A 27,591-nucleotide genomic window follows, 5' to 3' on the forward strand; every position below is an offset into this window, starting at 1 on the left:
CCAAGGAAATAAGGAAATGTAACTACAGAAGTATCTCTTTGAAGTGACAAATTCATTCTAGAGACAGCTTTTAAAAAAAAAACATAAATTACCACTTATCAGCTTGGTCTACCAAATTGCAGACAGAATAAATGTCGGAGGAAATCTGCCTCTGATCCCTAAAGCTCCAATTTTATTTACTGCCTCCACGAAGCTCGCAGACACCATCACAAGCGGGACAGTCCTAAAAAGCCCACTCACGGCACACCTATACACGACACTGCACGCGAATTCCCGACCCGCTGCTTCCGCTTCCGACCTTTGTCCTACTCCTTTTCCCATCGGCGCCTTCAAATGACGTCAGACGCCGCCGGCGCCGGAAACAGTGTCCGCGCTTGCGCTCTCTGTTTTCGTCCCGGAGCGTGGGGGCCAGGAGGCGGCGAGCGTCCTAGTACTGCTGGGCCCGAGTCTCTGGTGTGAGGCATTCCTGAGCCGAGGACTATGAACCGCAGCCGCCAAGTGACGTGCGTGGCCTGGGTCCGCTGCGGCGTGGCCAAAGAGACGCCGGACAAGGTAAGGCCTGGTCGTTCACAGGCCGGGGGAGCGACCCATTTCAGTGTCCTGGGTTAGCTGGGGAACCCGGACCAGGACACGCGGCGCTGGTCAGGCTGTAGTGACTGGGCGAGGTGGAGTCGGTTTGAGCCTTATTTTCGTGATTGGGGCTGCAGCTCCGAGGACCTGGGGAGTCTGGGATTGCGCCGGGTCCCTTCCCCACCACCCCAGACAATCCCCAACCCCAAAATCGCTTGCGCTTGGACCTCCTGGGCTGGAAGGAGGCAGGTTGTTGCTCTGAGAAATCCCACCCCCCGAAAAAAAAGCCTTCTTGACAACCTCGCAGCTTTAGCCACACCCCAGTGCGTTTCAGGATGAGGGGAATCGGGGGCACTTAGATGCAACTCCACTTTCCATTCCTGTGCTCGGCGTTCGGAGGAATAAGCAGGATGAGAGCTATGGTATAGAAAAACTGGCGTGGAAACTGTATATCCCGAGGCTGGGAGTCAAGTTAGGAATTTCTTGCAGTAATTCAAGTGAGCTGTTGAAGGGGCAGTGAGGATGAGAGGCAAACGTGGCATATGACGAGAGTGGGTCGGTAGCAGAGATGAAGATTACGTGGGTTGTTCAACGGATACTTACTAGGCGCTTTCTGCGTGCCAGGCATTGTTTGGGGTAAGGCCCCGTCTGTGTGAAGTTGACCTGTGCGTATATAGTATGTTAATGAGAATAAGTGCTGTGAAAGAAGGGAAGGAAGGGGGAGGGGACTTGCTATTGCAGAGTGCCATTTGGTGATTTTTTTCCAGTAGCATAACTGGGCTGGTGACGACAGATAAGAAGGGTGATAGAAGTGAAAGTGGTTCGGACGTGGAATGAACAGTTATGAGGGATTGGACTAGCAGCAATGGATGTAAATTCCTCAGGGCTCAGACTGTTTTATTCACCAATGTTTCTGGTGTTTGGCTCACAGTAGACACTCAATGCCTAAGTACAGAATAGGGATAGGAAATTATCTCATGAAAAACTATTGAGGGAACTAAGAGATTGATGTTAAAAGGGGCCAAATAGCCTTTCAAATACTTATTATAACCACTTGGAGATCTTCAGGAAGTGCTGAAGCCTGTGCCCTCCTCCCAGGTGTTGTGGTCTGGAGTGCAGCCTGACATTGTTAAAAGATTCCCAGGTGATTCTGATGTGGTTCTGAAGTTGGGAACTGTTGCTTGAAGAGTTTATAGAAAGAAAAGGTTGAATTTATTCTACAAAATACTAGACAGGAAAATTCAGGTCATTAAGAGAAATTAGAAAAATAAGTATTGTTTAATTAAATTTAAGAACTTGGGTTAATTTCTGGAGCTATCCAACAATGGAGTGTCACCCCTTAAGAGGATTTCCAGATTGCTAGAGGTGTTTTGCTGTAAATTGGGTTGTTCATTCGTTCATTCATCCATCCATCAATCACCTGTCATCAAGCATCCCTACCATGATATGAACACTGAACTGTGTGTGCTTAGACACACAAGGACAAGTCGGTTTCTGTCTTCAAGGAGCTTACAGGTTAGTAGTGATACAGGTATTCTGAAAGGAACTGAAGCATCGATTGTGTGAAGGAGTGCCAGTTTTGAAAAAGAGAGTAACTTCAGTTTTCAACAGGATGTCCAAATGGAGAGTATAGGCAGTCAGGAAAAGGGAACTGGAATATACGGCTATAGAAGGGAAAGTTTAGAGTAATCAGCGCAAAGGTGGTAGTTTTAGCCTTGAGAATGAATGAGCTTTGCAAGGAAAGTCCAGCACGGTGAGTGAGTACTTGCTGGTGATAACAGGGAGAAGAGCAGAAGACCAAGGCAAAGGGAAATGGCGAAAAGTGACAAAGAAGGAGTCAGAGTAATTGGAAGAAAAGGAGGTGGCAGTTGATACAAATCAGCCTTCCTGAGTGAGACTGGAGAGAGTAAGAGTAGCCTGAACCTGATTTTTAAACAGCTTTAGGGAGGAAGGGATCTTAATTGCAAGAACCTGGTCTGGCTGTAGTGACTGGGCAAGGTGGAGTCGGTTTGAGCCTATTTTCATGATTGGGGCTGCAGCTCCGAGGACCTGGGACCAAGGACCGAAAACTCCCAATTATGTTAATTTAGAGAGTCTGGATTGATGTTTGATTTTTTTGTCTGAAAGTTATATTTTACATTAATTTGCAACTTCATAATTCAGAGATTCTACTTCTTTTAATACAATGATTACCTACATCACTGTAAATTTTACCTACATCATAATGAAATTGTTTGCTGTCTTGTAGGTAGAGCTTAGTAAAGAAGAAGTAAAACGTCTCATTGCTGAAGCAAAGGAGAAATTACAGTAAGTTTAGGCATGTTGATGTCTGTCTTAAATAAGGATGACAGAGTGCTCTTGTTTTTAAAGAGTGCCATTTGGGTGAGTTTTCTTTCTATTGGCATAGAGAAGAAGGTGGCAGTGAGGAGGAGGAGACGGGCGACCCTTCGGAAGATGGCATGCAGAGTGCACGTACCCAGGCACGACCAAGGGAGGCCTTGGAGGACGGCAACCGAGAGGGTGGCAGGGCACTGGATGAGGACGAGCTGGCCGAGTACGAGTTGGATAGATACGATGAGGAAGGCGGCCCAGGTTAGCCTTCGCTTGCTCGTTCTGGTGTTTAATCACAAACACGGTGCATTAGACTGTGCTTCTGGGGTTCCAGCGCTTGCTCTGAGGTTTTGGTGTCCTTTATGACAGCCACATCATCTGGCTCAAGGCTTGGGCACACAGCGTGTCCCCTAAATTAGCTGAGAAAATAAGCTCTAACCCACTGACCTAAGGCCTTAAAAAATTAGTATTGTATATTATTTTATTGGAAGTAGCGAGTATAATAATGTGTGGCGCATTTTTCCTTCATCTGCAATGAGAGGAATTATTGCCTCCATTTTACAGAAGAGAAGACTGAGGCTTAGGAAGATGAGTGACTTTCCCAGTGTCACACAACGGGAGAACAGTGGGGTTTGGTTTGAACCTCATCTGGCTCTGAAGCCTTCGTTTTAGTACACATGCTCCCCAACCTCCACTGGGATTATGTCCCAGGACACCCATCATGAACTGAAAAGTATTTTAATTCAAAAATGGACTTAATCCACCTACCAAACATCATAACTTAGCCTAGCTGGTTTCTAGTGAATGCGTATCACTTTTGTGCCATCAGAAAGTTGAAAAATTGTAAGTCACACCATCTGAAGTCAGGGGTCAACTGTGTACTTCAGTGGATGCAGAGGCTATTTTTTATCCGTTGGACTCTGGGTTGCTACTCTCCTGCTAGGACGAAGTGCCATGGAATACAAAGAGAGGAAGGGAACCAACCTGAAGGGATGGTGTTCGCAAACGCCCCTTAACAATCTCTGCGCCTGCAGATCACTTGCTTTGTCTCTTTGCATCCCGTAGAAGTTCCCATGTCTGTTGCTTATCAGTCCTATGTCCTTAAAATAGCTTCTCCTGACAGTTACAAGTATCTTCCTTTTCCTGAGTTTTGTGTTACTTGGGGTCAACTCTGTGTCACCCTGGCAAAAAGAATGCCATTTTGTGGTAAGTTTAGTGAAAAAGGCATATATAATAACCCCTCTTTCAGATTCATAAGGCAAATTAGCATATCAGAGGTTCTGAGAAATCTGGAAATAAAGAAACCCATTTAGCTTAGTGAAACCCATCATTTTTTCAATTTTATTTGACCGGGGAGCTCTTGCCTATTCTGTGTTGATGCCAGTGTTTTAGGATAATTTCGGTTCCAGAGCCTCCAGGCTGCCTCTCCAGCACTTTTGCATAATGATTACAAGGAGCAAGCTAGAGATTCTGAACAGAATTCAAATATCTTCTAAGGGAGTTTCACATTTTGATTAACTCTTTTACTGGAAGATTATGAATTCCAAGACTGTCAGATACACATTCCGAGGTCAAATATAAATGGGTTTTAAATGCCTGTTGTTATTATCCACTCTTTCCCTTCCCGACTGTGGGTGACCCAGAGTTAGCTATGAAACAGACAGTGGGCTCTAACTCTAAAGAAAGGAAGCATAGAAGGAATGAGTTTGTCAAAATGACTGTTGGATTCATTTCCGTTTATGCATTCTTATAGATTCCGAAACTCTTGGTGAATCTCTCCTGGGCCTTACAGTCTATGGGAGTAATGATCAAGACCCTTATGTGACCCTGAAAGATACGGTAAATATTCACATGGATTTTCTGACTCTCCTCCCTGAGTGTTTCACAAACCCCACTGAGTATCTGTTTGCTGCTGGTCCATGACTCGTTGTCTCTCCGCTTAGGAGCAGTATGAACGCGAGGATTTCTTGATTAAGCCCAGTGACAATCTCATAGTTTGTGGTAGAGCCGAACAGGACCAGTGCAATTTAGAAGTACATGGTAAGTGCCACACCTTAGCCCTTGCTAAAAGATTCTGGTCTGTTTTAGTGATAGCAGGATAATAACCATAATGGTTGCTTTTATGAATTGTTAGCATCAGATCTTGCCTTCTCTCATTTATGTTGTTACAAGGTTAAATTCTGCACAGTCTGCAGGCTTCCTGGTTATTGTGCCTAGCAGTCCTAGTGTTACAGAAAACAACTCAGCCGCTTTCAGGTGTACGGAGTGGAAGTTTATTTCATGCGCGCGGACCCAGAGGAGTCAGTTTCCAAATTCTGGGCCTTGAACAGTGGGAAAGGAGTTATTTTATAGAGTAAGGGAGGGCCCGTCCTTCAGACCGAAAGCAGGAGGCAATTTACAGGAGCAGAAAGCAGAGCGTTGCATGATCTCTGGTATGTAGACGATAAGCTAGAAGAAACATGGCGAATCACTGGGCTGTGAAAACCCGGGCTGTAAAAACAATCCCCTAATTGCTTTGCTGTATAGTGAGTCACTCCCTACGCACTGTGCTGTATTTTAAAATAGCTATCAATTTCCCCCAACACTAGCAGTGGAATTGCTGGGTCAAAAGGCATAGTCATTCTTAGTTTTCTGAGAAAATTCTATACTGTTTTCCATAGTGGTTGTACCAGTCTGCAATCCCACCAGCAGTGAACTAGGGTCCCCTTTTCCCCACGACCTCTTCAGCATTTGTTGTTTATTGCTTTGTTTATGATGGCCATTCTAACTGGTGTAAAGTGGTATCTCATTGTGGTTTTAATTTGCATCTCTCTGATAGCTAGCGATATTGAGCATCTTTTCATGTGTCTCTGGATCCTCTGTGTCCTCCTTGGAGAAATGTCTGTTCTCCTTGGAGAAGTGTGTATTCAAGTCCTTTGCCCATTTTTTAATTGGGTTGCTTGTCTTCTTAGAGTAGAGTCGTGTAAGTTCTTTGTATATTTTGGAGATTAAACCTTTGTCTGAGGTATCATTGGCAAATATGTTTTCCCAAACAGTTGGTTCTCTTTTTATCTTAATACTGTTTTCTTTAGCCATGCAGGAGCTTTTTATTTTGATGAGATCCCGTTCGTTTATTCTTTCCTTTATGTCCTTTGTTCTAGGGGACATATCAGTAAAAATGTTTCTGCGTGAAATACCTGAGATTTTCCTGCCAATGTTCTCCTCTAGGACTTTAATGGTGTCACGTCTTATATTTAAGTCTTTTATCCACCTTGAATTTATTTTGGTGTATGGTGTAAGTTGGTGCTCAGGTTTCATTTTTTTGTACATAGCTATCCAGTTCTCCCAACATCATTTGTTGAAGAGGCTAGTTTTACTCCATTTTATGTTACTGCCCCCTTTGTCAAATGTTAATTGCCCCTAGAAACTTGGGTTTATTTCTGGGCTCTCTGTTCTGTTTATTGGTCTGTGTGCCTGTTTTTATGCCAGTACCAAGCTGTTTTGATTACGGTGGTCTGGTAATACAGTTTGGTATCAGGTATTGTGATCCCTTATACTTTGTTCTTCTTTCTCAAAATTGCAGCTGCTATTCGGGGTCATTTATGGTTCCATTTAAATTTTTGAAGTGGTTGTTCTATGTCTGTGGAATATGCCATTGGTACTTTGATAAGTATTGCATTGAATCTGTAAATTGCTTTGGGTAGTATGGACATTTTGATGATGTTAATTCTTCCAGTCCATGAACACGGTATATGTTTCCATTTGTTTGTGTCTTCTTTGATTTCTTTCTTAAGTGTTGTGTAGTTTTCTGTAAACAGGTCTTTTACCTCCTTGGTTAGGTTTATTCCCAGATATTTTATTTTTCTTTTTGCTATATTGAATGGGATTTTTTTCTTGATTTCTGCTTCTGCTGTTTCATTGTTAGTATACAAAAATGACTTTGATTTCTGGATATTAACTTTGTATCCCACTGTTTTGCCAAATTCATTTATTAGGTTGAGCAGTTTTGGGGTAGAGTCTATAGGATTTTCCATGTACACTAACATGTCATCTACAAACAGTGCCATTTTTTTTCCTCCTTTCCAATTTGGATGCCTTTTATTTCCTTTTCTTGTCTGATCGCTGTGGCTAGAACTTCCAATACTATATTGAATAGAAGTGGTGAAAGTGGGCAACCTTGTCTTGTTCCTGATCTTAGTGGATAAGATTATAGTTTTTGCCCGTTGAGTATGATGTTGGCTGTAGGTCTCTCATATATGGCCTTTATTATATTGAGGAATGCTCCCTCTATTCCCACTTTGCCGAGTGCCTTTATCATAAATGGGTTTTGTACCTTATCAAAAGCTTTGTCCACATCTATCAATATGATGATGTAATTTTTTTGTCTTTGCTTTTGTTTATGTGGTGTATTACATTTACTGATTTGCGGATATTGAACCATCCTTGCATCCCTGGGATGAATCCCACTTGGTCGTGGTGTATGATCTTTTTGATGTATTGTTGGATGCGATTTGCCAATATTTTGTTGAGGATTTTAACATCTATGTTCATCAGTGATATTGGCCTAAAGTTTTCTTTCTTTGTTGTGTCTCTATCTGGTTTTGGAATTAGGATGATGCTGGCTTCATAAAAAGTTTGGGAGTCCTCCATCATTTTGGATTTTTTTGAATAGTCTGTGAAGAATAGGGGTTAGCTCTTCCTTAAATGCTTTGTAGAATTCTGTGAAACCATCTGGTCCAGGGCTTTTGTGTGTCAGGAGTTTTTTGATTATTGCTTCAATTTCATCTGCTGTTATTGGTCTGTTCAGGCTTTCTGCTTCTTCATTGAGTTTTGGAAGATCATATTTTTCTAGAAATTTGTCCATTTCACCTAGGTTTTCAAATTTCTTGGCATACAGTTCTTCATAGTAATTTCTTACAATCCCTTCTATTTCTGTGGTGTCAGTTGTAATCTCTCCTCTTTCATTTCTGATTGTGTTTATCTGGGTCCTCTCTCTTCTTGATGAGCCTACTTAAAGGCTTGTCGATTTTGTTTATCTTTTCAAAAAATCAATTCCTGGATTCATTGATCCTTAGAATTGTGCTTTTAGTCTCTATGTCATTTAATTCTGCTCTGATCTTGGTTATTTCCTTCCTTCTACATGTTCTGGGCTGTCTTTGTTGTTGTTCCTCCAGTTCTTGTAGGTGTAGGGTTAGGTTGTTTGAAATGTTTATGTTTTTTAAGTAGTCCTGTATTGCTGTGAACTTCCCCCTCAGGACTGCCTTCACTGTGTCCCATAGGTTTTGGATTGTTGTGAGTTCATTTTCATTTGTTTCCAGAAACTTTCTGATTTCCTCCCTAATTTCATTCTTGACCCATTCATTGTTTAATAGCATGCTATTCAATCTCCGTGATTTTGGGTGTTTTGGGTTTTTTCCTTTGGGGTTGGTTTCCAGTTTCAGTCCCTTGTGGTGGGAGAAAATGGTTGGTATGATTTCAATTTTCTTGAATTTGTTGAGGCTTGTTTTGTGTCCTATCACGTGGTCTTTTTTTTTTTTAAGATTTTATTTATTTATCTTTAGAGGGGAAGGGAAGGAGAGAGGGAGAGAAATATCAGTGTATGGTTGCCTCTCGTGAGTCCCCCACTGGGAACTGGCCTGCAACCCAGGCATGTTCCCTGACTGGGAATCGAACCACGATTGTGTGATTCGCAGGCCCACGCTCAATCCACTGAGCTACACCAGCCAGGGCTCACGTGGTCTATTTTTTAAAAATGTTCCGTGTGCATTTGAAAAGAATGTGTATTTAGCTTCTTTGGGATGAAGAGCTATATATATTTATCAGTTAAGTCCATTTCATCTGCGGCATTGTTCAGTGCCACAATATCTTTGTTGATATTTTGTTTGGAAGATCTGTCCATTTTTGATAGTGAGGTGTTAAAATCCCCTACTATAATTGTGTTGCTGTCAATATTTTTCTTGAAGTCCTCTAAGATTTTTTTTATATATTTGGGTGCTCCTATGTTGGGTGCATATATATTTACGATGCTTATGTCTTCTTGGTGGATTCTTCCCTTGAGTATTATGAAGTGACCTTCTGGGTCACTCTTTATGGCCCTTTTTTTTGAAGTCTATTTTGTCTGATATGAGAATTGCTACCCCAGCTTTTTTTTCTGTCCGTTTGCTTGGAAAATTTGTTTCCAGCCCTTCACTTTTAGTCTGTGATGGTCATTTGTCCTGAGGTGGGTCTCTTGTAGGCAGCATATGTGTGGGTCATGCTTTCTAATCCATTCAGCTATTCTGTGTCTTTTTGATTGGAGCATTTAATCCATTTACGTTTAAGGTTATTATTGATAGGTACTTATTCATTGCCATTTTTGTACCTGTGTTCCTGTCTCTCTCTTTTCCTTCCTTTCCTTAAAGCAGTCCTTTTAGCATCTCTTGCAGAGCTGGTTTGGTGGAGACGTATTTTTTTAGACTTCTTTTGTCTTGGAAGCTCTTTATTTGGCCTTCTATCTTAATTGGGAGCCTTGCTAGATAAAGTAGCCTTGGTTGCAGGCCTCTGGTTCTCATTACTTGGAATATTTCTTGCCATTCTCTTATGGCTTGGAGCATTTCCATTGAGAAGTCAGCTGCTAACCTTATTTGGGGCTCCTTTATATGTTACTTCCTTTTTCTCCCTTGCTGCCTTTAAGATTCTCTCTTTATCTTGGAATTTTGCCATTTTGATTATGTGTCTTGAAGCGGACCTCTTTGGGTTCCTCTTGATTGGGACTGTGATTCCGGGATTTGTGTGACTTTTCTCTTATCAAATTAGGGAAGTTTTCTCTCATTACTTTTTCAAATAGGTTTCTATCTCTTGTTGTTGTTCTTCTCCTTCTGTTATCCCTATTATTTGGATATTATTACATTTCATATTGTCTTGCATTTCTCTTAATCCCTCTTCATTCTTTCTGAGCCTCTTTTCCTTTTCTTGCTCTTTCTGGGTGTTTTTTCTACTTTGTCCTCCAACTCACTGATCTGATCTTCTGCTTCATCGATCCTGCTGTTGATTCCTTCCACTGTGTTCTTCAGTTCAGAAATTGTATTCTTCATTTCCTCTTGGGCCTTGCTGATGGTTTGTTTCCTTTTTATGTTGATATAGTTTGTAGTGAGTTCATTGTAGCTCCCCTGTAGTTTCTAGTAGCTCATTGTGAGCTTTCTGAATTTCCTGATAACCAGTGCTTTGAATTCAATATCTGATAGTTGACTTTCCTGTATTTCATCTAACACTCTTTCTGAGGCTTCTACCTTTTCTTTCATTTGGGGATTGTTTGTCTTCCCATTGTTTGAGAGACCCTTCTTGTTAGCTTCAGCTTCTTAAATTGATTTGTTCTGGCTTCTTGGGTTTATGGTGCGAACTTCTGTGGTATAATACCTGTGAGCTTTGGTGGTGTAGTCTCCTTGATCTTCCCAGGTCACTGGTCTTGGGCTGCCCTTTACATTGGCTCTGTGTTTGTCTTTGGGTTTTGGTTGTTTTGGGGTCTTTCTTTTGTGGGTCCTTCCCTCCAGCTGGTTAACTGATGGTCCCTCTGTCCACCACCTGTTTTAATTTGTTGTACTGGTGAGCGCAGGTTGTGTTGAAGCTAGTTCTTCCATCTGTACAAGGTTTTGAGGATTCCCTTTTGCTCTTGTTCAGTTGTTTATACTGGGTAGGTTTCTCCACTATTTAGTTGTATTTCCAGATAGGTCTTGGATTGAGGTTTATGTGGTTTCCATTCCCTCCTTCACCTTCTTCTGTTGTTATCTGTTGGTGGTTCATTTTTGGGTTTCCTCTTCCAGTGGGTATCCTGCTGTTCTCCACTTCCACCTACTCTTTTTGTGTGTGTGTGTGTGATCAGTTGGAGAGGAAGGCAAAATGATTTATGACGGCAGGAGAGTATTCTGTGATATTTACAGTCACAGCCAGTAGAGAAGAGGTAGAAGATCTTTAGGCTATGTGTAAATGTTAACCGTGATCTTCAACCCAACTTGCCACTTTTAAGAAAGGATGGACAGAATATAAGACTCTTGTTGGGGAGGGAAGGCTTGTGAGTTGGATCTAGAAAGCAGTGAGGTTGCAGGAGGTCAGATTCTGAAGTAAGGTGAGAGTAAAGGATAGTAAATAGGTGTAGTGTGTGAGAGAATAGAGTTAACCACTATAGTAATAGAGTTCTGGAAACTGAAGTGGGCTAAGATCCAGGAGATGTGTTGTGAAGTATGTACAGTTGTATAGAACAGCTATTATTTACAATAATATTAGAGCAACGATCATGACAGACTCTATGTGATCTGGATAACATGAATGGGGGTTTAGAACTTTGGGTAGTTGTCTAAACAAAAACAAGTGGTGTGAAGTGTAGAAAATTGGCGATACACTGTGGAGGAGAAAACGGGAAACCTGTCAAATGATAACAATATAACCAGCCAAGGCAAAGAAGCCTATACAGAAAGAGGAGGAGTACAAAGATACTATTAAAATATAAAAGAAGTGAGAACAATGAAAAAATAGTAATACAAATATGCAGCAGCTTGTGGCTTCTCTGCTATAGCAAAGTGAAATTTGTCTCTCTGTCTCTGCTGTTGGGATGCCCCCTCTTTGGGTCCAACTCTGGTCTTTTCTCAGTTCCAAGTTGTTTGTGTCACTTGTGGGTAAAAGAGAAAAAAAAGCAGGAGAAGGGAGGAAGAAGCGATAAGTTTGGAAAGAAAGGAAGAAGGAATAAAACAGGAAAGAAGAAAAGAGGAAAAAAGTATTGGAAGATAAAACAATAATAAAATTAGAAAGAGAAAAGATTACTTAAAAAAAATCTCTTGTTGGTTTCAAACTGGCCAAACCGGTTTTTCTTTTCTCTGCCTCACAGCAGGCTGAGGGGCAATTTGGTCTTTCTGCAAGGACTCTCCCAAGAGCTAACCTGGCACCTCTCCCCAGCGCCCCATGAAGGGGATCTACGTCCTCTTCAGAGCACTTTCCCCGGGGTTCATCACTGTGGGCTGGGATGGGGTGTGCGCATGCGCCAGCCAGGCTGCCTGGGTCCCGAGGGATCTGGCCAGGACCCTTCCCGGTTCTGTGGGGGAACGCAAGGGCTTCCGCCCAATCTCTGGATCTCTGCCAGGCTGGGTGGAGAGCAGGCCAAGTGGCTGTTGCAGGAGAATCCTTCAGTTTACTTTCCAAAAACTTTCTCAAGAAAGCCTGCCTCTCAGCACAGCCTAATCCCCCAGCCAGACCGGTGACTATCGGAGTCAGAGCCCAACACTGCGCCTCTCAATTCTCCTGGGCCGGCGACCACAGACTCCATGGTTGATCATGGCCCTTTGTCCTTGGTACCCTCTCTGCAGACTCGAGCAAACAGGTCTCTCCGGTGCCCAACCTTGCTTGGCCGGGGAGGGAGGGAGCTGATGACCCAGCTCTCTACCAAGGACCCTTCAGCAGGCCCGGAGCTCCCAAGAGTCTCTGGTAGAAGCGCCAGGCGCCAGCCCAGGCCACTGCTACTCCTGTCTTTGCTCCGGTCCCGAGACCGTACTGCCCTGCAGCTATCTCCTTATCGTTTGGTTTTTCAGTGTCTAATTTCTGGTCTCTTATTTTCATATGTGCTGGGGAACTGTTGGCTGTTTGCACTGTTCTGTGTACATCAGCCAGGGTTTTCTCCCATGTGTACGGGAAATGGAATTGCTCTGTCCTACTCCGACGCCATCTTCTTGCTCCTATCGGAAATTTCTGACTATGTGGGCTGTAGTTAATCAGTGTTTCACTATGTAATTTTTAAGACTTCTTAGTCATTGAGTTTAACAGTGTTTTTGCTTTAAGATTTTATTTATTTTTAGAATGAAGAAGGGAGAGATAGGAACATCTCTGTGATTGAGAAACATTGATTGGTGGTACACCCCCAACTGGGATCCGGCCTGCAACTCAGGCATGTGCCCTGGCCGAGAATCAAACCGGTGACCTTAATCAAACCAGCGACCTTTTGGTTTGCAGGACAGTGAACAGCTCACCGAGCCACACAAGTCAGGGCATGAACTTTTTTTCAATATTAAATAAGTAATTTTGCCAAGCATTTAGATTTCTAAATATATGTATCACTCTTTAGTCCTCCTGTGTTTCATTTGTTCTTTCTCAACTCATAATCAGATAAATCTTTAAAAGATAAAATAATTACAGTCATGCCCTGCTTAATGGGGGCATATGTTCTGAGAAATGCATCATCGGGCGATTTTGTCGTACAGACATCGCAGAGTGCACGTCACAAGCCAAGGCCGAGCCTGTTGCTCCTAGGCTGCAAGCCTGCACAACACGTCACTGAACAGAACACCGTGAAATTAAATCAAGCACAGGAGGAAGAGATGCCGTAAACCAGAAACATATGAGGCTGCTGCCAGGTTAACAGAGCATACCGTTTTACATCAGAGGTTTGTAGTAAGCAGAAAGAGTAACGGTAAAAAGTACAGTAAGTACATAAGCCAGTAACATGGTCATTAAGGTGATCATAGTCATATGCACTGTGTATAGCGTATGCACTGGTTTTACACGGCCGGCAGAGCAGTGGGTTTGTTTACACCAGCATCACCACAGACGTGGGAAGCGCATGCACTGCAGCGTATGTGCAGCTCCGACATCACTGGGTGATAGGAATTCTTCCCCTCCATTACAGTCTCATGTGGTCTGTCATTGGCTGAAATGCCATTCTGCAACGTATGCTGTATTCCTTATGGAAACTGTGTCAGTGTTTATTTTGTGTAACGGGTGACCCGGAAGATGGGACCATGTCAGCTGGTGAGGTGCAGATGGTGTATCCAGGCCGACAGCAATCCTCTGTCAGCGTTCTTGTTCCCAGCCGGGGCACCCCAGGCGATGGCAGTCTGTGAGACGTGCAGACGTTCTGCCTAGTGGTAACAGCTTGGGAATCTCCTTTCGTGCCATCAGGTGTGTTTCCTTTCAAGCAGGTGCCGCCTGCAGGTTTAACAGGGAGTGTGTTCTTTTGCATGGGATGTGATTTCTTATTCTGGTGCATTAAAGTCTCTTTTCTCAATCTTTGCAGTTTATAATCAAGAAGAAGATTCTTTTTACGTACACCATGACATACTGCTGTCTGCGTACCCTCTTAGTGTGGAGTGGCTGAATTTCGATCCTAGCCCAGACGATTCTACTGGTAATTGGAAAGCTTAAGATTGCACGGTGGTTCCCAGTCCTGTGTGTTCTTTGTGCGTCTGTATGAATGTTTTCAGAATTACTGTTAAAATGTAATCACATAGTTGTTTTGGACCTGTATGTATCCATACTTTACACAGGCAGAAGAACAGGGCCTGAAAGCATTTGGGCATAGAACTGTGTGATGGGCTCATAAAAACCCCGTGTAAAGTGGCATGATGTGTCTGGTGTTATCAGCTAGAATTTAGGGGCATGACCCTTTTCAGAAAACACCAATTAAAACCAAAATGAAGAGAGAATTGAGTTCTCATGTTAGTCTTTTGAGCCAAAGCTTCATACTACTGGTTGCTCTGTTAATATGGGTGAAATCTGAGAATACTTGTAACCTTACATCTCATTTACAAAGCTTGTTCATGTTCCTGATTGATCAGATCCTCATCCTCACAGTTTGAGTGTAGAAGGGCTTTTTGTTCCCGCTAGCTGAGTGAGGACCCTGGGCCCAAGGACTGGGCCCTTGTCACTCAGACTGGCCTGAGAGCCCAGACGCCCAGCACTGGCATCAGGGCTGGTTAGAAAGGCAGCCATGGGCCGCACCCGAGACCTGCTGGATAGAATCTGCATGTTAACAGCACTCGGGATGTGTATGCAGCCGAGTTAGAGAAACCGCGCTGAGCCGTTGCTCAGTTCACTCTGCAGGGTTGTGTGTTTCAGCAGCAGTAATTACATTACAAGTCATAAACACATCGTTTCCTCCCGTAGGAAATTACATTGCTGTAGGCAACATGACCCCTGTTATTGAAGTGTGGGACCTTGACATAGTGGACTCTTTAGAGCCAGTCTTCACACTTGGAAGTAAGCTCTCCAAAAAGAAGAAAAAGAAAGGAAAAAAGGTAAGCAAGTTAATAGATATTTAAACTCGGTGACAAACAGATAAGTGTCCTGGCGTTAGAGGGAAGAGGGACAAGGTCACACACCTTTTCAGTTATACACTTTTGGTGTCTAGTTGAACAGTCCAGATAGTTAGAAAGTGACAGTTTTTAGTTTCAAAATGCCCATCAAAGGAAAAATTGATTTCTTCATAAAACCTGTTGATACCTTATTCATCCTTATACAAACCAATTTACTCTCAGGTACTTCATTTATAGTAACTATTCAAACTATTATGCTTGATAATGAACTTTTAAAAAATTCCTGTTTAAGCCCTGGCTGGTGTAGCTCAGTGGATTGAGTGCGGGCCTGTGAACCAAAGGATCGTGGTTCGATTCCCAGTGGGACACATGAGAGGCAACCATACACTGACGTTTGTCTCCCTCTCTCCTTCCCTTCCCCTCTAGAGATAAATAAATAAAATCTTTAAAAAATTTGCTGTTTAACCTTGACTATGTCGAATTCTAAATATCTATGTATTAATTCCTCCAGCTTTATAAGTTTTGCCGAGGGGAGTTGATTTCTAGAATTATAGCACGTCGATTAAGAACAACTATAGTTTCTTCTCTAAAAATATTTATTATTGCTCTCTAAAGTAACAGGAAGATGAGATGTTTCCTTTTCTTAGTTTTCAGATTTTCTTAAGATCAGAACAGTAAATCCTGGTCAGGTGGCGCAGTTGGTTGGAACATCACCCCGTACACCAAAAGGTGGTGGGTTCGATCCCCAGTGGGGGTGCATACTTAAGCCAACTGGTCAATGTTTCTCTCTCTCTCTCTTTCTTTCAAAATCAATAAACATATCCTCAATTGAGAATTTAAAAAAAAAGGTTAGTGCCGTAATCTTAAGATTTAGAGAATCTTTCAAATTAACATCGTTTTTATTTGGGGAGGAATTTAATACACAAAGTAGTAAAATTAAACAATCATTACAGAGTTCTTCAGCAGAAGGGCATACCGATGCTGTCCTGGACCTTTCTTGGAATAAGCTGATCAGGTAAAGACAATGAACCCTGCAAATTTGTCATACCGTGACCGCTGTGATTTGACCTCATGCTGGTGTTGTGCCTTGGGGGTCTTTTTGTCTGTGTCTCTTTTCTTTCCTGCAGCGCACACTTTCGTTGCTTCTGGGTCTTGTATAAATAATGTTGCCGTCATTCACACAGACGTGAACAGCGTGGGTGTACAAGTATGCATAAGAGTCTCCGCTTTCAGGTCTTTTGAATAAATGTGCTCAGAAGTGAAACTGCTGGGTCATAGTTCTGCTTTTACCTTTTTGCAGAACCGCAGCACTGTTTTCCGCAGCAGTTGCACCCTTTCCAGTCTCACAGGGTTCAAGTTTCTCCACACTCTTGCTGAGGCTTGTTCCTTTTGTTTCTGTTTTGCTTTCTGTGGCCATCCTTAAGGTTGTGAAGGGGCACTTCTTTGTGGTTTTGATTTGCGTTTCCGTAATGATAGTGGTACTGAGCCACTTCAAGTGTTTATTGGCCATTTGTATGTCTTCTTTGGGAAAATGCTGATTAAGTTCTTTGCCCATTTTAAATTGGGTTGTTTGCGTTTTTGTTATTGAGTTGTAGTTTTTAATATATTCTTAGGTATTAATCCCTTATCAGGTTTACAAATATTTTCCCCCACTCAGTGGGTTGCCTTTAACTGTTGATGGTGTCCTTTGCACAAAATTTTTAATTTTGTGTAGTCCAATTTATTTTTACTTTTGTTGCTTGTGCTTTTTGTGTTACATCCAAGAAATTATTGCCAAATTCATTGTCATGGAGCTTTTCCCCCTAGAGTTTTATAGTTTTAGCTCTTAGGTCCTTGGTCCATTTTGAGAGAACTTTGTATGTGGCATGAGTCTGCATTCTTCTGCACGTGGCATCCACAGAGGCTGTACCGACCCTTTAACAACTGTCATCCCCAAAGCCATTTTCCTCATAGCTCCGTGGGTTTGAGGGGAGGCAGGAAAGGCAAGTATTAGGTTGAGTGCCGCTTACGTGCGGGGTAAGAACAAACTGGATTCCCCAAGACACATTTACTGAGCATTTCATGACACTGGACACTTTGTAATTGTATTCTGAGGATCTCAGAGTGCCAGTTTGCCAAAGGATGTCCTGCCTTCTTGTTTGTGTTCAGACTTCAGCGTTACAGCCATTTGGGGAAATGGACCTGAGAAAGTTGTTTTGGTTAGTATTTCCCAAACTTAGCTGCAAATTAGAATCTTCTGGGTAACCTTCAGGATGAGTTCCTGGGCCCAAGTCCCTAAGATTGAGTCAGTGGATCTAGAGCAGGGGCCCAGGACCTGCTGGGGTGGTTTGGTTTGGTTTGGTTTTGTCTGTAAGCTTCCACAGGTGAGTCTGATGCCGCCAGGCTAAAGCGGTTGTTAGGGCTTTGTCAGAATTGGGCCTGGACCTGACTACGTGGCAGATAAATAAGAGATCTAATAGTGAGTGTGCCAGGCTTTCAGGAAACCACTCTTTTCTACAAATCTGAACTGTCACACTCATTACGTACACTCAGTTCTTACAGCAGCTGTCAGTTCTTACAGCAGCTGTTACCTTGAGTAACAGAGAGGTCGTCCGTAATGGAACCCCTATCAGGATTCCCACTGATTCATCGATTGCTTTCCTGGCCTCAGCTCCCTGGTTTCATTTAGACCCTTGTCGGCACTGTCCCGCTCCATCTGCACTCGTGTCTGATTCCAGTGCCATGCGGTTCTTTGTTCCTTAACTCTTCTTTCTCGGCTTTGCTCTGGACTCTGCGTTCCCCTTTCCTTACTGAAAAGGTGCCGAGTGCTGTGAAGTACTTCCCATACTGTGGTGCAGAGAGCTTGGGATTACGGTGAGAAATAGCACGTTGGCCTTGGTACCTGTGAGGACCTTGGTTTCTGGTAAAATGCTTCTAGGAATGAAGTGCATGTTCTCTGCTAATTCACACTCTTGTTGGAGTATTCTTGGAGTGTAGTATCCAGAAGTTTGGGAGGTTTTTTCTAATTGTTTATTTTCAAGCTTCATTTGGTTTTAAACTTCATACAATAAGAACTTTAGCCCTGGCTGATGTGGTTCAGTGGATTGAGCACCAGCCTGCAAACCAAAGGATTGCTGGTTCGATTCCTGGTCAGGGCACCTGCCTGGGTTGCAGGCCAGATCCCCAGTGGCGGGGCACGCAAGAGGCAACCACACATTGATCTTTCTCTGTCCCTTCCCCGCACTCCAAAAATAAATAAAATATTTTTTAAAAATTTAATGTGGGAAGAACCTCAGATGTTTTTGAAGTAGGATGAAAAATGTAGTGTGAAATTTTAACTTTTCTGTTGGCGGGCACTGTATATAAATAAACTGGTTATTGGGAATTTAACATTGAATCTCTGACATGCCAAGGCCTTCCAGCACTCATCAGGGGTCTGCTGCCTCTGTCATTCAGTGTGTGCGGCCCTTTGAGCTGGGTGGGCTGTGTCGTTCTGCTTGGCAGGCAGGGAAGTGGGACTTGCTTCGGAGTCTCACAGGCAGGAAGTGGCAACACCAAGAGTTAATTTCAGGTTTTCTGGGCTTCACTGTGTTATAAAACTACATTATTAGCACTTGACCCCTAAAAGGTAAACTACTGAACTTTTCCTATTAATAGTATTTAATGCTTTTTAAAATTGATATAAATACTCAGATCGTACAATTCTGTGGTTTTTAGTATATTCACAAAGTTGTGCAACCATCACCACCAGCTAATTCCAGATTTTTATCACTCCAAAAAGCAGTCCACATGCATTAGCAGTCACTGCTCATTGTCCTGTCCCTCCCGCCCTTGGCCCCCGCCAGTCCGGTCTGTGGATTTGCCTGTTCTGGACATTTCTTAGAGATGGATCACGCAGTCCGTGGGCATCTGTGTCTGACTTCTGTCACTTAGCATAATGTGTTCAGGGTCCATCTCTGCTGTCGTGTGTTGTAGCGCCTCTTTTCGTCACTGGCAAGTATTCCCTCCTGTGGATGTGCCACCTTTTGTGTGTCTGTTACCAGGTCACAGACATTTAGTGTGGCTTTACTTTTTATGACTAATGCTGTTGTAAACATTCATGAACACGTTTTTGCATGGACATATGTTTTCATTTTCTTGAGTATATGTGTAAGAGTGTAATTGCTGGGTTATATAGTATAGTGTCTATATTGTTTGTATTCCCAATGCTATTCCCAGTGCACTGTGGGAGACTTCCAGTTTTTCTACATCTTGGTAACGCTCGGTATTGTCTTTTTCATTCTAGACATCCTATGAGTAGAAAGTGGCGTCCCACTTTGAAATTTCATTCCCCTAAAGACCGTTGGTGTTGAGCACCTTTTCACATGCTCATTGGCCATTTTGATGTTCTGTAGAGAAATATCTATTCAGATCCTTTGCCCGTCTTCTAATTTATTTCTTTCCATTATTTGGTTGACAATCTTCACAGAGTCTGGATCGGCGATTTTCAACCACTGTGCCGCGACACTGTGCCACAGTAATTTTTCAAACATGCAATACCTGACCCTTGAGTCAGGGGCACCTACCTCTTTTCCCGTAGACTGTCTCTTCCTTCTGCTCTGTTGCTCGGATGCCAGCACCGAGTTGTTAGGATTACCCCGTAGCTTCTCAGGCAGTTTGGAAATCAGAAACTGACTTTATTCAGCTTTGCTCTCCTTTCAGAGTTATTTTGGCTATTTTGGACCTCTTGTATTTCCATAGGAATTTTAAATCCAGCTTGTCAGTTTTCTGCAAAAATGTCGGCTGGATTTTGAAAGGGATTGGTTTAGTCTGTAGGTCTGTCTGTAGATGGCAGTGTTTCTGTCTTAACATCATCTTCTAGCCCATGAACATGGAATATCTTCCTGTTAATTTAGATATTATTTCTTTCTTAATCTATCTTGTTTCTGACACGTCTCAGGTTTTTTTTTTTCATTTATTAAATTTATTCCAAAGTATTTTTTATGCTACTGTAAATGGAATTCTTACATTTAATGCTCTTGACCTTCAAAAGATTGCCTTATTTCCTCCTTTCTCAGAAATGTGCTGGCAAGTGCATCAGCTGACAACACTGTAATTCTGTGGGACATGGCCTTGGGGAAACCAGCAGCCAGCCTTGCTGTGCACACAGACAAGGTAGGATGGGTTAGTGGGGGGAGGGGTTCTGAAAGACCTGAGACAAACACTGGTTCCAGATAACCCCTAGTATTTGTATATAGACTTTTCTGAATCGCATAGCACTTCGACATTCTGTCTCCTTGGATCCTTTACAGAGCCCCATGTAATGGTTATAATTCCCCATCTCAAAAGCTGCAGAAACAGGTGTAGAAAGGTGAAGTGCCTGGGAACATCGGTGCTTTATAACACCTTCACAAAGGCTCCTAAAAACATGGTGTGGGGCCTCGGGAGCATGGACTGTCGGCCGGACACCGCTGACCTCTTGCCTTGTTTCTTAATACATTAATATTTCAGGCACATAAATATTTCAGTAAACACAATTTGAGGCATGCTGTATTATGTCTTAAGTGTCAACATTTACCTAGAAATATGTTTTGTCCTTTTGATCATACAGTTCACTTATGTTCCTTTAGATAATACTACATTTCAAAGAGAAACATACTGCCAAACTGACTCTTGCCAGACAAGCAGATCTGTTCATTTATGTTTCTTCACTTTAGGTCCAGACTCTTCAGTTTCATCCATTTGAAGCACAGACTCTGATTTCTGGCTCATATGATAAGTAAGAAAGCCTCTCAGGAATTATTGCTACTGTTTTTATCCTCTTGAACTAATTCAGAAAGAATTCACTCTCATTGGTGCTCAGAAAATGTAGTACTGAGGCAGCCATATGTTTAAATCTTTAGTATACTCATTTGTCCTTATATCAGTTGTCCTTTCACTCTGCAAGGGACTATGGTTCTGTCATACTAATGTAGCTCATAATTAGCAACTACTTTGATTTTTAGAGGGTTTATGAGTTAACCATTGCTGCAAAACAAACCATCTCAAAATTCAGTGGCTTGAAGCAATAAACTTTTATTTCATGACTCTGCAAGGTCGAGTCAATCTATTCTGTATTCTACTGGTAGCTCTGCTGGCCTTGGTTTGTTTAGGCTAGGCCGTGGTGACTTGGCGCTCTCCTCGTGTTTCGTATCCTCCTGGGACCAGCGGGCTCGGTCTTGGTGAGGTTGAAAGCTCAAGCAGGGATGCCAAGGCCTCTTGAGACCTAGGCTGAGAACTAGTACCTGTATCTCTTGGCTAACACAGAGCTCATGGAGTGAGAAGTGAACCTGCCTTTTATGGGAAGAACTCCCACATCACTGACAGAGGTCATGGATGCAGGGAGAAGTGAAGAACTGGCCCCACTAGTCTGCTACAGGGGAGTTTCCGGACACACGTGCTGCTTTACACAGACTGGGTCTGGCGAACGGGAAAGATAGCTAGTAGAAACAGAGACCTGGTCTTTATTTTGATTCCTTGTCATTTCAAAGAGTGATATGTTCACGTTTTTAGTTGGGATTCACACAAAATTGGAAAAGTATCCATTGGTTACCCCAGTATGGTACCCTGCTGTGGAGAGTATATGTGACCGAGGCATGGGTGTCCAGCCCTGAGCACCACTAAGGAAGGGGAATTAGAAACTGTCCTGGCCTTTGGAAAGAGAGACCATTCATCCTGTAAGGGGAGGATTCGACCTGGAGAAGGTCAAGGTCACTAGGACATCCACAGTCACCAGTCCCTTCAAGTGGTAGAGTCCACCAATTAGTGAAAGCTCATCTTTTCTACTATATTTTGGAACCTCAAAGCAGGCTTTAAATTATTAGACCCTGACTTCACAGTGTTTTATTACCATGGCATTGAAAGTAGACTGAAAACATGCTGGAGAGTTGGAACTCATTCTGCCTTTACGTGCGCAGGTCAGTGGCTTTGTACGATTGCCGAAGTCCAGATGAAAGCCACCGCATGTGGCGATTCAGTGGGCAGATTGAGAGGCTGACTTGGAATCACTTTTCACCTTGTCATTTTTTGGTAAGACTGCATATTACCATGCTGGTTACCCAGGTTACTAATACTTATTTTCTTTAACTCCATTGTAGACAGACTTTCTGAAAAGCCTTTTCCATATTAATAATGTGAAGTATTTGGATTTTAAGGTAAAAAAAGAAAGGTATTTTTCAACAACGGAACAGTGTGGATCAGCCACAAAAAATAGTAAACATGTAAATGATTTTTCTATTTTCCAACTATTCCAAAGTTTGACACATTATATTTTCATTGTTTTGTTGTTTTTTTAATACTTAACATGGTTAATATTCTTTTATATTTTTTAAATTTTAAGTCCTAGTACTTATGTGGAAGTCCAATAATGGGAACACTAGCCTGTTTAATATCACTGCCTCCCAGGTAGGACAGAAGTGTAGGGTCTTTCTGTAAATACCCTCACTGTGTGAGGGATGGCAGTTTTCTGTGTTGTTTCCAGCTATTCCATTGACACCGCAATCCATGGAGAGAGGAAATCCCAGCTTTCATTCAGAAGGGACAAGTAATTAAAGGAATTGTGACACATCTGTGTATTTCCTAATTTTTCTAAAGTAAATGTGTAGTGCTTTGTAAATGAAGGAAAGAGTTCTTTATAAAACAGTTTTCTTAAAATAAGGCCAGTTTCAGAGGGGTTCCTGAAGCAGTGATTCTGAGAACACTGACTCTCAGCTCTCTGTGCACAGAGGTGCGTGCAGTTCCCAGCTGAGCCACCTGACGCCACATCAGGAGTGGAGCCTCGGCTGCATCTGAGTGTTGTGTGTGCTTTAGCTTTCAACAGTCCAGCACTCACATTTCCTGAGGTTATTTGCTAATAAATGGTCGTCAGCACTCAAATCACAAATATGTAGGCAAAATGGGAAGTGATCAAAATTAAGTGGTTTCATCTCAGAGGGTGAGAGCTCCTCCCTCTTGTTTTTGACCCCCACCCACAGTCCAGTCTTCACAACTACATCAGTTGTCCTTTTACCCCTCCCTTTTTCTTGTACTGACTGTGGCTTTTCGCCAGTATATAGGCTTAAGTCTGTCTCTCTCATCCTTAACTAGGTCTGTTTCTTTTTGTTGTTTTTAAGACTTTATTTTTAGACCGGGGGGGTGGGGGGTCGGGGAGGAAGGGAGGGAGAGAATCATCAATGTGTGGTTGCCTCTTGCATGCCCCCTACTGGGGACCTGGCTCACAAACCAGGCATGGGCTCTGACTGGGAATCCAAGCGGGGACCCCTTGGTTCACAGGCCAATGCTCAGTCTACTGAGCCACTACAGTTAGGGCCTAAGTCTTTTTATCTTGTAAGTGTCACAACCCACTGCAATCTACTTTTCAGTCCTTACTTGATTGACTCCAGCAAAACATTAGCAGCATTGATCATGTCTCCAGAAGCCCTGTTTAATCCTTGGCTTCCCTGACACTCTTCGTTATCCCCTCCTCCCTCTTTGATTCCTCTGTGAGCTCGTCCTCAGCCTGACCCTTAAGTGGCCATGCTCTCCAGGCCTCTGTCCTCAGCCACTGCTCTTCTAATTCTGCATTCCCAGGGTGCGTCCCCTCTGTTCCCACGGGTGTGACCACCACTCTGTTTTCACCTCTCTAACCCTAGTCCACGCCCCTCTCACGCCTCCCCCCTCAAACCCAGCTGCCTAACAGGCTGTCTGCTGGATCAGTCCATGGAAGAGCAAACTCGGTAAATAAATTCCTTCTGTCCACATTAACTTTCAATAAAGCCCCTCAAGTGAGTCAGGTATGTGGCTGATTTTCACTATAATTTGTACTGTTTATCCATTGTTAAAATTTATTGTCATATAGCACAGTCTTGCTTATCTTTTACTCTTTCCAGGCCAGTACAGATGATGGCTTTGTATATAATTTGGATGCGCGTTCAGATAAGCCAATTTTTACACTTAATGCACACAATGATGAAATCTCTGGTGAGCAAGAATAGTGTTTCTTTCGTTTCTATTAAATTATTATGAAGTAAATCTGTATTTCAGTGTCTCTGAACCAATCTTCCTGTAGGTCTAGATCTCAGCAGCCAGATCAAGGGCTGTCTTGTGACTGCATCAGCAGACAAGTATGTGAAGATCTGGGACATCCTGGGAGACAGGCCAAGTCTGGTGCACTCCAGGGACATGAAGATGGTGAGATCCCTGGGCGTCTTTGTTTTCTGCTTCTGACCTGCCTTGTTTGTCTTTCTCTAGGAATCACTGCATTAAATATGGGTTTGTTGGGGAAGTTCACTTTGATCTTAGCCAAATTAGGTGAGAATTTTATGACTTAGGATAGTTTGAGAGAAAATCAGTTACGGTCTGGTTCTTTTTCCAGCTTATGTGATTAACACGTGTTTGGTCAGAACAAGAGGTATGGGAGAAGGTTTTCTAAGGCACTGGAGGAATGGCCTCATTTTTGTACCCTAAAATCATTACCATTCCTGGAAATCTTGAACCTTTAGGACACCATAGCTCTTTGGGTTAGTGTACCACCTCTTTGCATAACTAGTTCTGATCACACTAAAATCAATTACTATGTAGTGGCTCTCAGAAAATTTAGAAATAATTCTTTCAGCAAGTATTTATTGCACACCTAATATATGCCAGGCACTGAGAGTTACATAAATGAAATTGCAGACATGGAGTACTGTGTCTGCAGACACTGTGCAGCTGTCTCAAATACATGTATGTGTGTGTAAATGTCTGTGGAAAGGTAGGCCAGGAATTTTTATATTACCATCATCGCTTTAAAAGAATTAAAAATAACTAGCCATTTAGGTTTATTAAGTAATCCGTAACAGACAGAATGACAGTGGAGATAAGAGACCCAAATGTGCTCACTGTACACACATCCTCAGGATACCCATCAAGCTGAACTTGCCTGGCTTCCTGTTGTTGTAATGTTCTTTTCAACTTGACTGTGAACTGCCTTTGCAGGAGGCATGAAAGAGACACTGGGGAGTTGGTTTTGAGCAACCATTCAGGGTTGTTGTAGAAAGGGGGAGGGATCTACATGAGGCTTCTCATAGAGACGGAAAGCACTGACCTCCTGTCCTCGTCTCTCAGGGAGTTCTCTTCTGTTCTGCCTGTTGTCCTGATTTTCCATTTATTTATGCCTTTGGAGGTCAAAAAGAAGGGCTTCGGGTCTGGGATATAAGCACAGTCTCTTCAGGTAAGAGTCCTCATTTCCTGCTTTTTCTGAATGAGTTCTTTAACACAACGTGTGGCTCAGATACATTAGGTAGATAGCAAAGTTGGCTCATGTTCATCCGTAGAGTAATTTGCTTAGGAAATAGGATCAGATGTAATTTGGAAATACTTATGTTCACAAATAATTTTATCTTCATACTTTAAATGTAGGTCATTTAAAAGTATATATTTATGACAAAATTTAAATTTTGAAATTGAAAGATTTAATGGGAAGGCTGGAAGGAAATGCAGCATGGTCTCAAAGAACAGGCCTCCCCTTTCCAGTGTGAATAAAACTGCCTTTTTCAACTGTTTCCTCCAGTTGAAAACTGGCTGATTATTTATTTTGTTGAGGTAGTCTGGTTTGTCCCGTGAAATGGAGCCGTACTATCTGATTCCTAAATTTTCCCTCCCGTGTAGAAAATGAGTCCTAAATCCGAAAGAGTTCTATGTATACATGATACACAGACAGATGAAAGAAAGAAAATAGGAACTCTCAGGAGTAGAACAGTAAAGTGATGGAGTCATTGTTATAATGGATGAGAAATTTGTTATCAAGGTAGATTAGGTAATTCCAGGATAAGGTAAAGAATATACTAAAAAAAGTAGACCGATTTAAAACATGATTCAGCTCATTCAGAACATTACCTTCTGAGTTGGTCACATACTATTCCATTTACTAAGTGTTAAATATATTTCCATAAATAATATTTCTACCCTAGGGTAAAGAAACTGCTCATTTATACATTTTAGTCTTTTTATATTATAGTCTTACTTTGCTGATCTGGTAATTTCTGACCTATTTATTTGTGTTTTAGTAAATGAAGCATTTGGAAGACGAGAGAGGCTTGTTCTTGGTAATACAAGAAACTCCTCTATTAGTGGCCCTTTTGGGAGCAGGCACTCAGAAACACCAATGGAGTCTTAATGACGGTCACACAATCGCCTGTGTCATTTACCTTAACTCAGTTTTAAGAAGCCGGCCCCAAGTGTTCCGTGTGTAGAGACAGAGACCAGATGCATTTCCGACTCCCCAGCACCCTCCCTGCAGTGCGGCAGCAGTAAAGCAGGGCCGGTCTCTGCCTGCCGTTCAGTGTGCAGGGTTCCTGTTGCAGGTCTCCTTGGAAAGGGCAATAAAAGAGGTTTTTTAAAAAACAATTGCTTAAATATCTCATCTGTCACAGGCCATCTGAATTTGTAAAATACCTAGTAATTTCTAGAATTGTTAAAAAGAGGAAGATCCTGTAATCATAACAGATGGGTAAACCCAGGCGAGGGAGGGTTGTGGCTTGGCCAGGGCTGCCCAGCAGGCCCCAGACAGAGGCAGGGGCCCCAGAGGGTGCACTTTGCAGACTGACTGCTCTCCAGCTAATACTCCTGACTTAGAAGTGTTCTCGGTGCTGCTGTTCGCTAACTAAATTAAAAGTGGTGCCCTGGCTGGTATAGCTCAGGGGATTGAGCTCTGGCTTGTCAACCAAAAGGTTGCTGATTTGATTCCTGGTCAGAGCACATGCTTGGGTTACAGGCCAGATCCTCAGTTGGGTGCATGCAACAGGCAACCAATCAGTGTCCCACCTCCCCACCCCCGCCGTCTCCCTCCTTTACCCTCTCTCTAAAAATAAATTTTAAACCTCTTAAAAAAAAGTGGTATGCCTTTTTATTCCCTGACAAGGCATTCAGTGTTATCAAGGAGAAGAGACATTCTGTGTCAGTCCAACAAGAGGATGTAATATTCGTAAGTTTTGTGCACCCAGCATAGCACATAAATATATAAGCAAATGTTAATAGACCTAAGGAGAGAAATAGCAATACGATAACAGAAGGGGACTTTAATACTCCACTTTCACCAATGGCTAGGTCCTTCATGCAGACAAATTTAAAAAAAAAAAGGTGGCCTTAAACAGCTCATTAGACTGGGTGGAGCTGACATACAGAACATTCTGCCCCAAAGAATGGACTACACATTCTTCTCAAGCACACATGGAAAATTCTCCAGCAGAGGTTGTGGTATGCCACAAAACAAGTCTTAGTAATTTATTTTAGCTTTTCTTTTTACCCTCCTGTACCTCCCCCTGCCTCCCTTTCCCTCCGGTACTCACCATACTGTTGTCTGCATCTATGAGATCTGGGGGGTGGGTTTTGCTTAATCCCTTCACCTTTTTCACTCAGCCACCCACCCCTTCCCCTCTGATGGCTGTCAGTCTTAAGATTGAAAGCATATCAAACATTTTCCAACCGTAACAGTATGAAACTAGAAATCATTTCCAAGAAGAAAACTGGAGAATTTACAAATATATGGAGACTAAACAACATGTACTGAACAACCAACTGGTCAGGGAAGAAATCAAAAGAGAAAATACCTTCAGAAATGAAAATGAAACACACCCAAAATTTCCTGGATGCAGCAAGAGCAGTAACTACATCAAAAACCAGTATCTCATCCTCCTGTTATACCTCA

General features: G+C 42.5%; 1 protein-coding gene across 1 annotated transcript; it reads left to right on the plus strand.

The window, feature by feature from the left end:
* Positions 1-354: 354 nt before the first annotated feature.
* On the plus strand, positions 355-26,484 carry PWP1 (PWP1 homolog, endonuclein). The gene is made up of 15 exons (XM_037068077.1): positions 355-552; positions 2,819-2,877; positions 2,978-3,162; positions 4,655-4,740; positions 4,845-4,941; positions 13,913-14,023; positions 14,782-14,912; positions 15,884-15,945; positions 19,967-20,063; positions 20,606-20,667; positions 21,845-21,956; positions 23,795-23,885; positions 23,974-24,095; positions 25,011-25,116; positions 25,952-26,484. The coding sequence occupies exons 1-15, from the start codon at positions 481-483 to the stop codon at positions 26,059-26,061; spliced, it is 1,503 nt and encodes a 500-aa protein (XP_036923972.1). The 5' UTR covers positions 355-480; the 3' UTR covers positions 26,062-26,484.
* The last annotated feature ends 1,107 nt before the right edge of the window (positions 26,485-27,591 follow it).

The sequence above is a fragment of the Sturnira hondurensis genome, unplaced genomic scaffold (genome assembly GCF_014824575.4).
Source record: "Sturnira hondurensis isolate 20B ecotype Veracruz unplaced genomic scaffold, ASM1482457v3 Scaffold0017436, whole genome shotgun sequence".
Taxonomy (NCBI): domain Eukaryota; kingdom Metazoa; phylum Chordata; class Mammalia; order Chiroptera; family Phyllostomidae; genus Sturnira; species Sturnira hondurensis.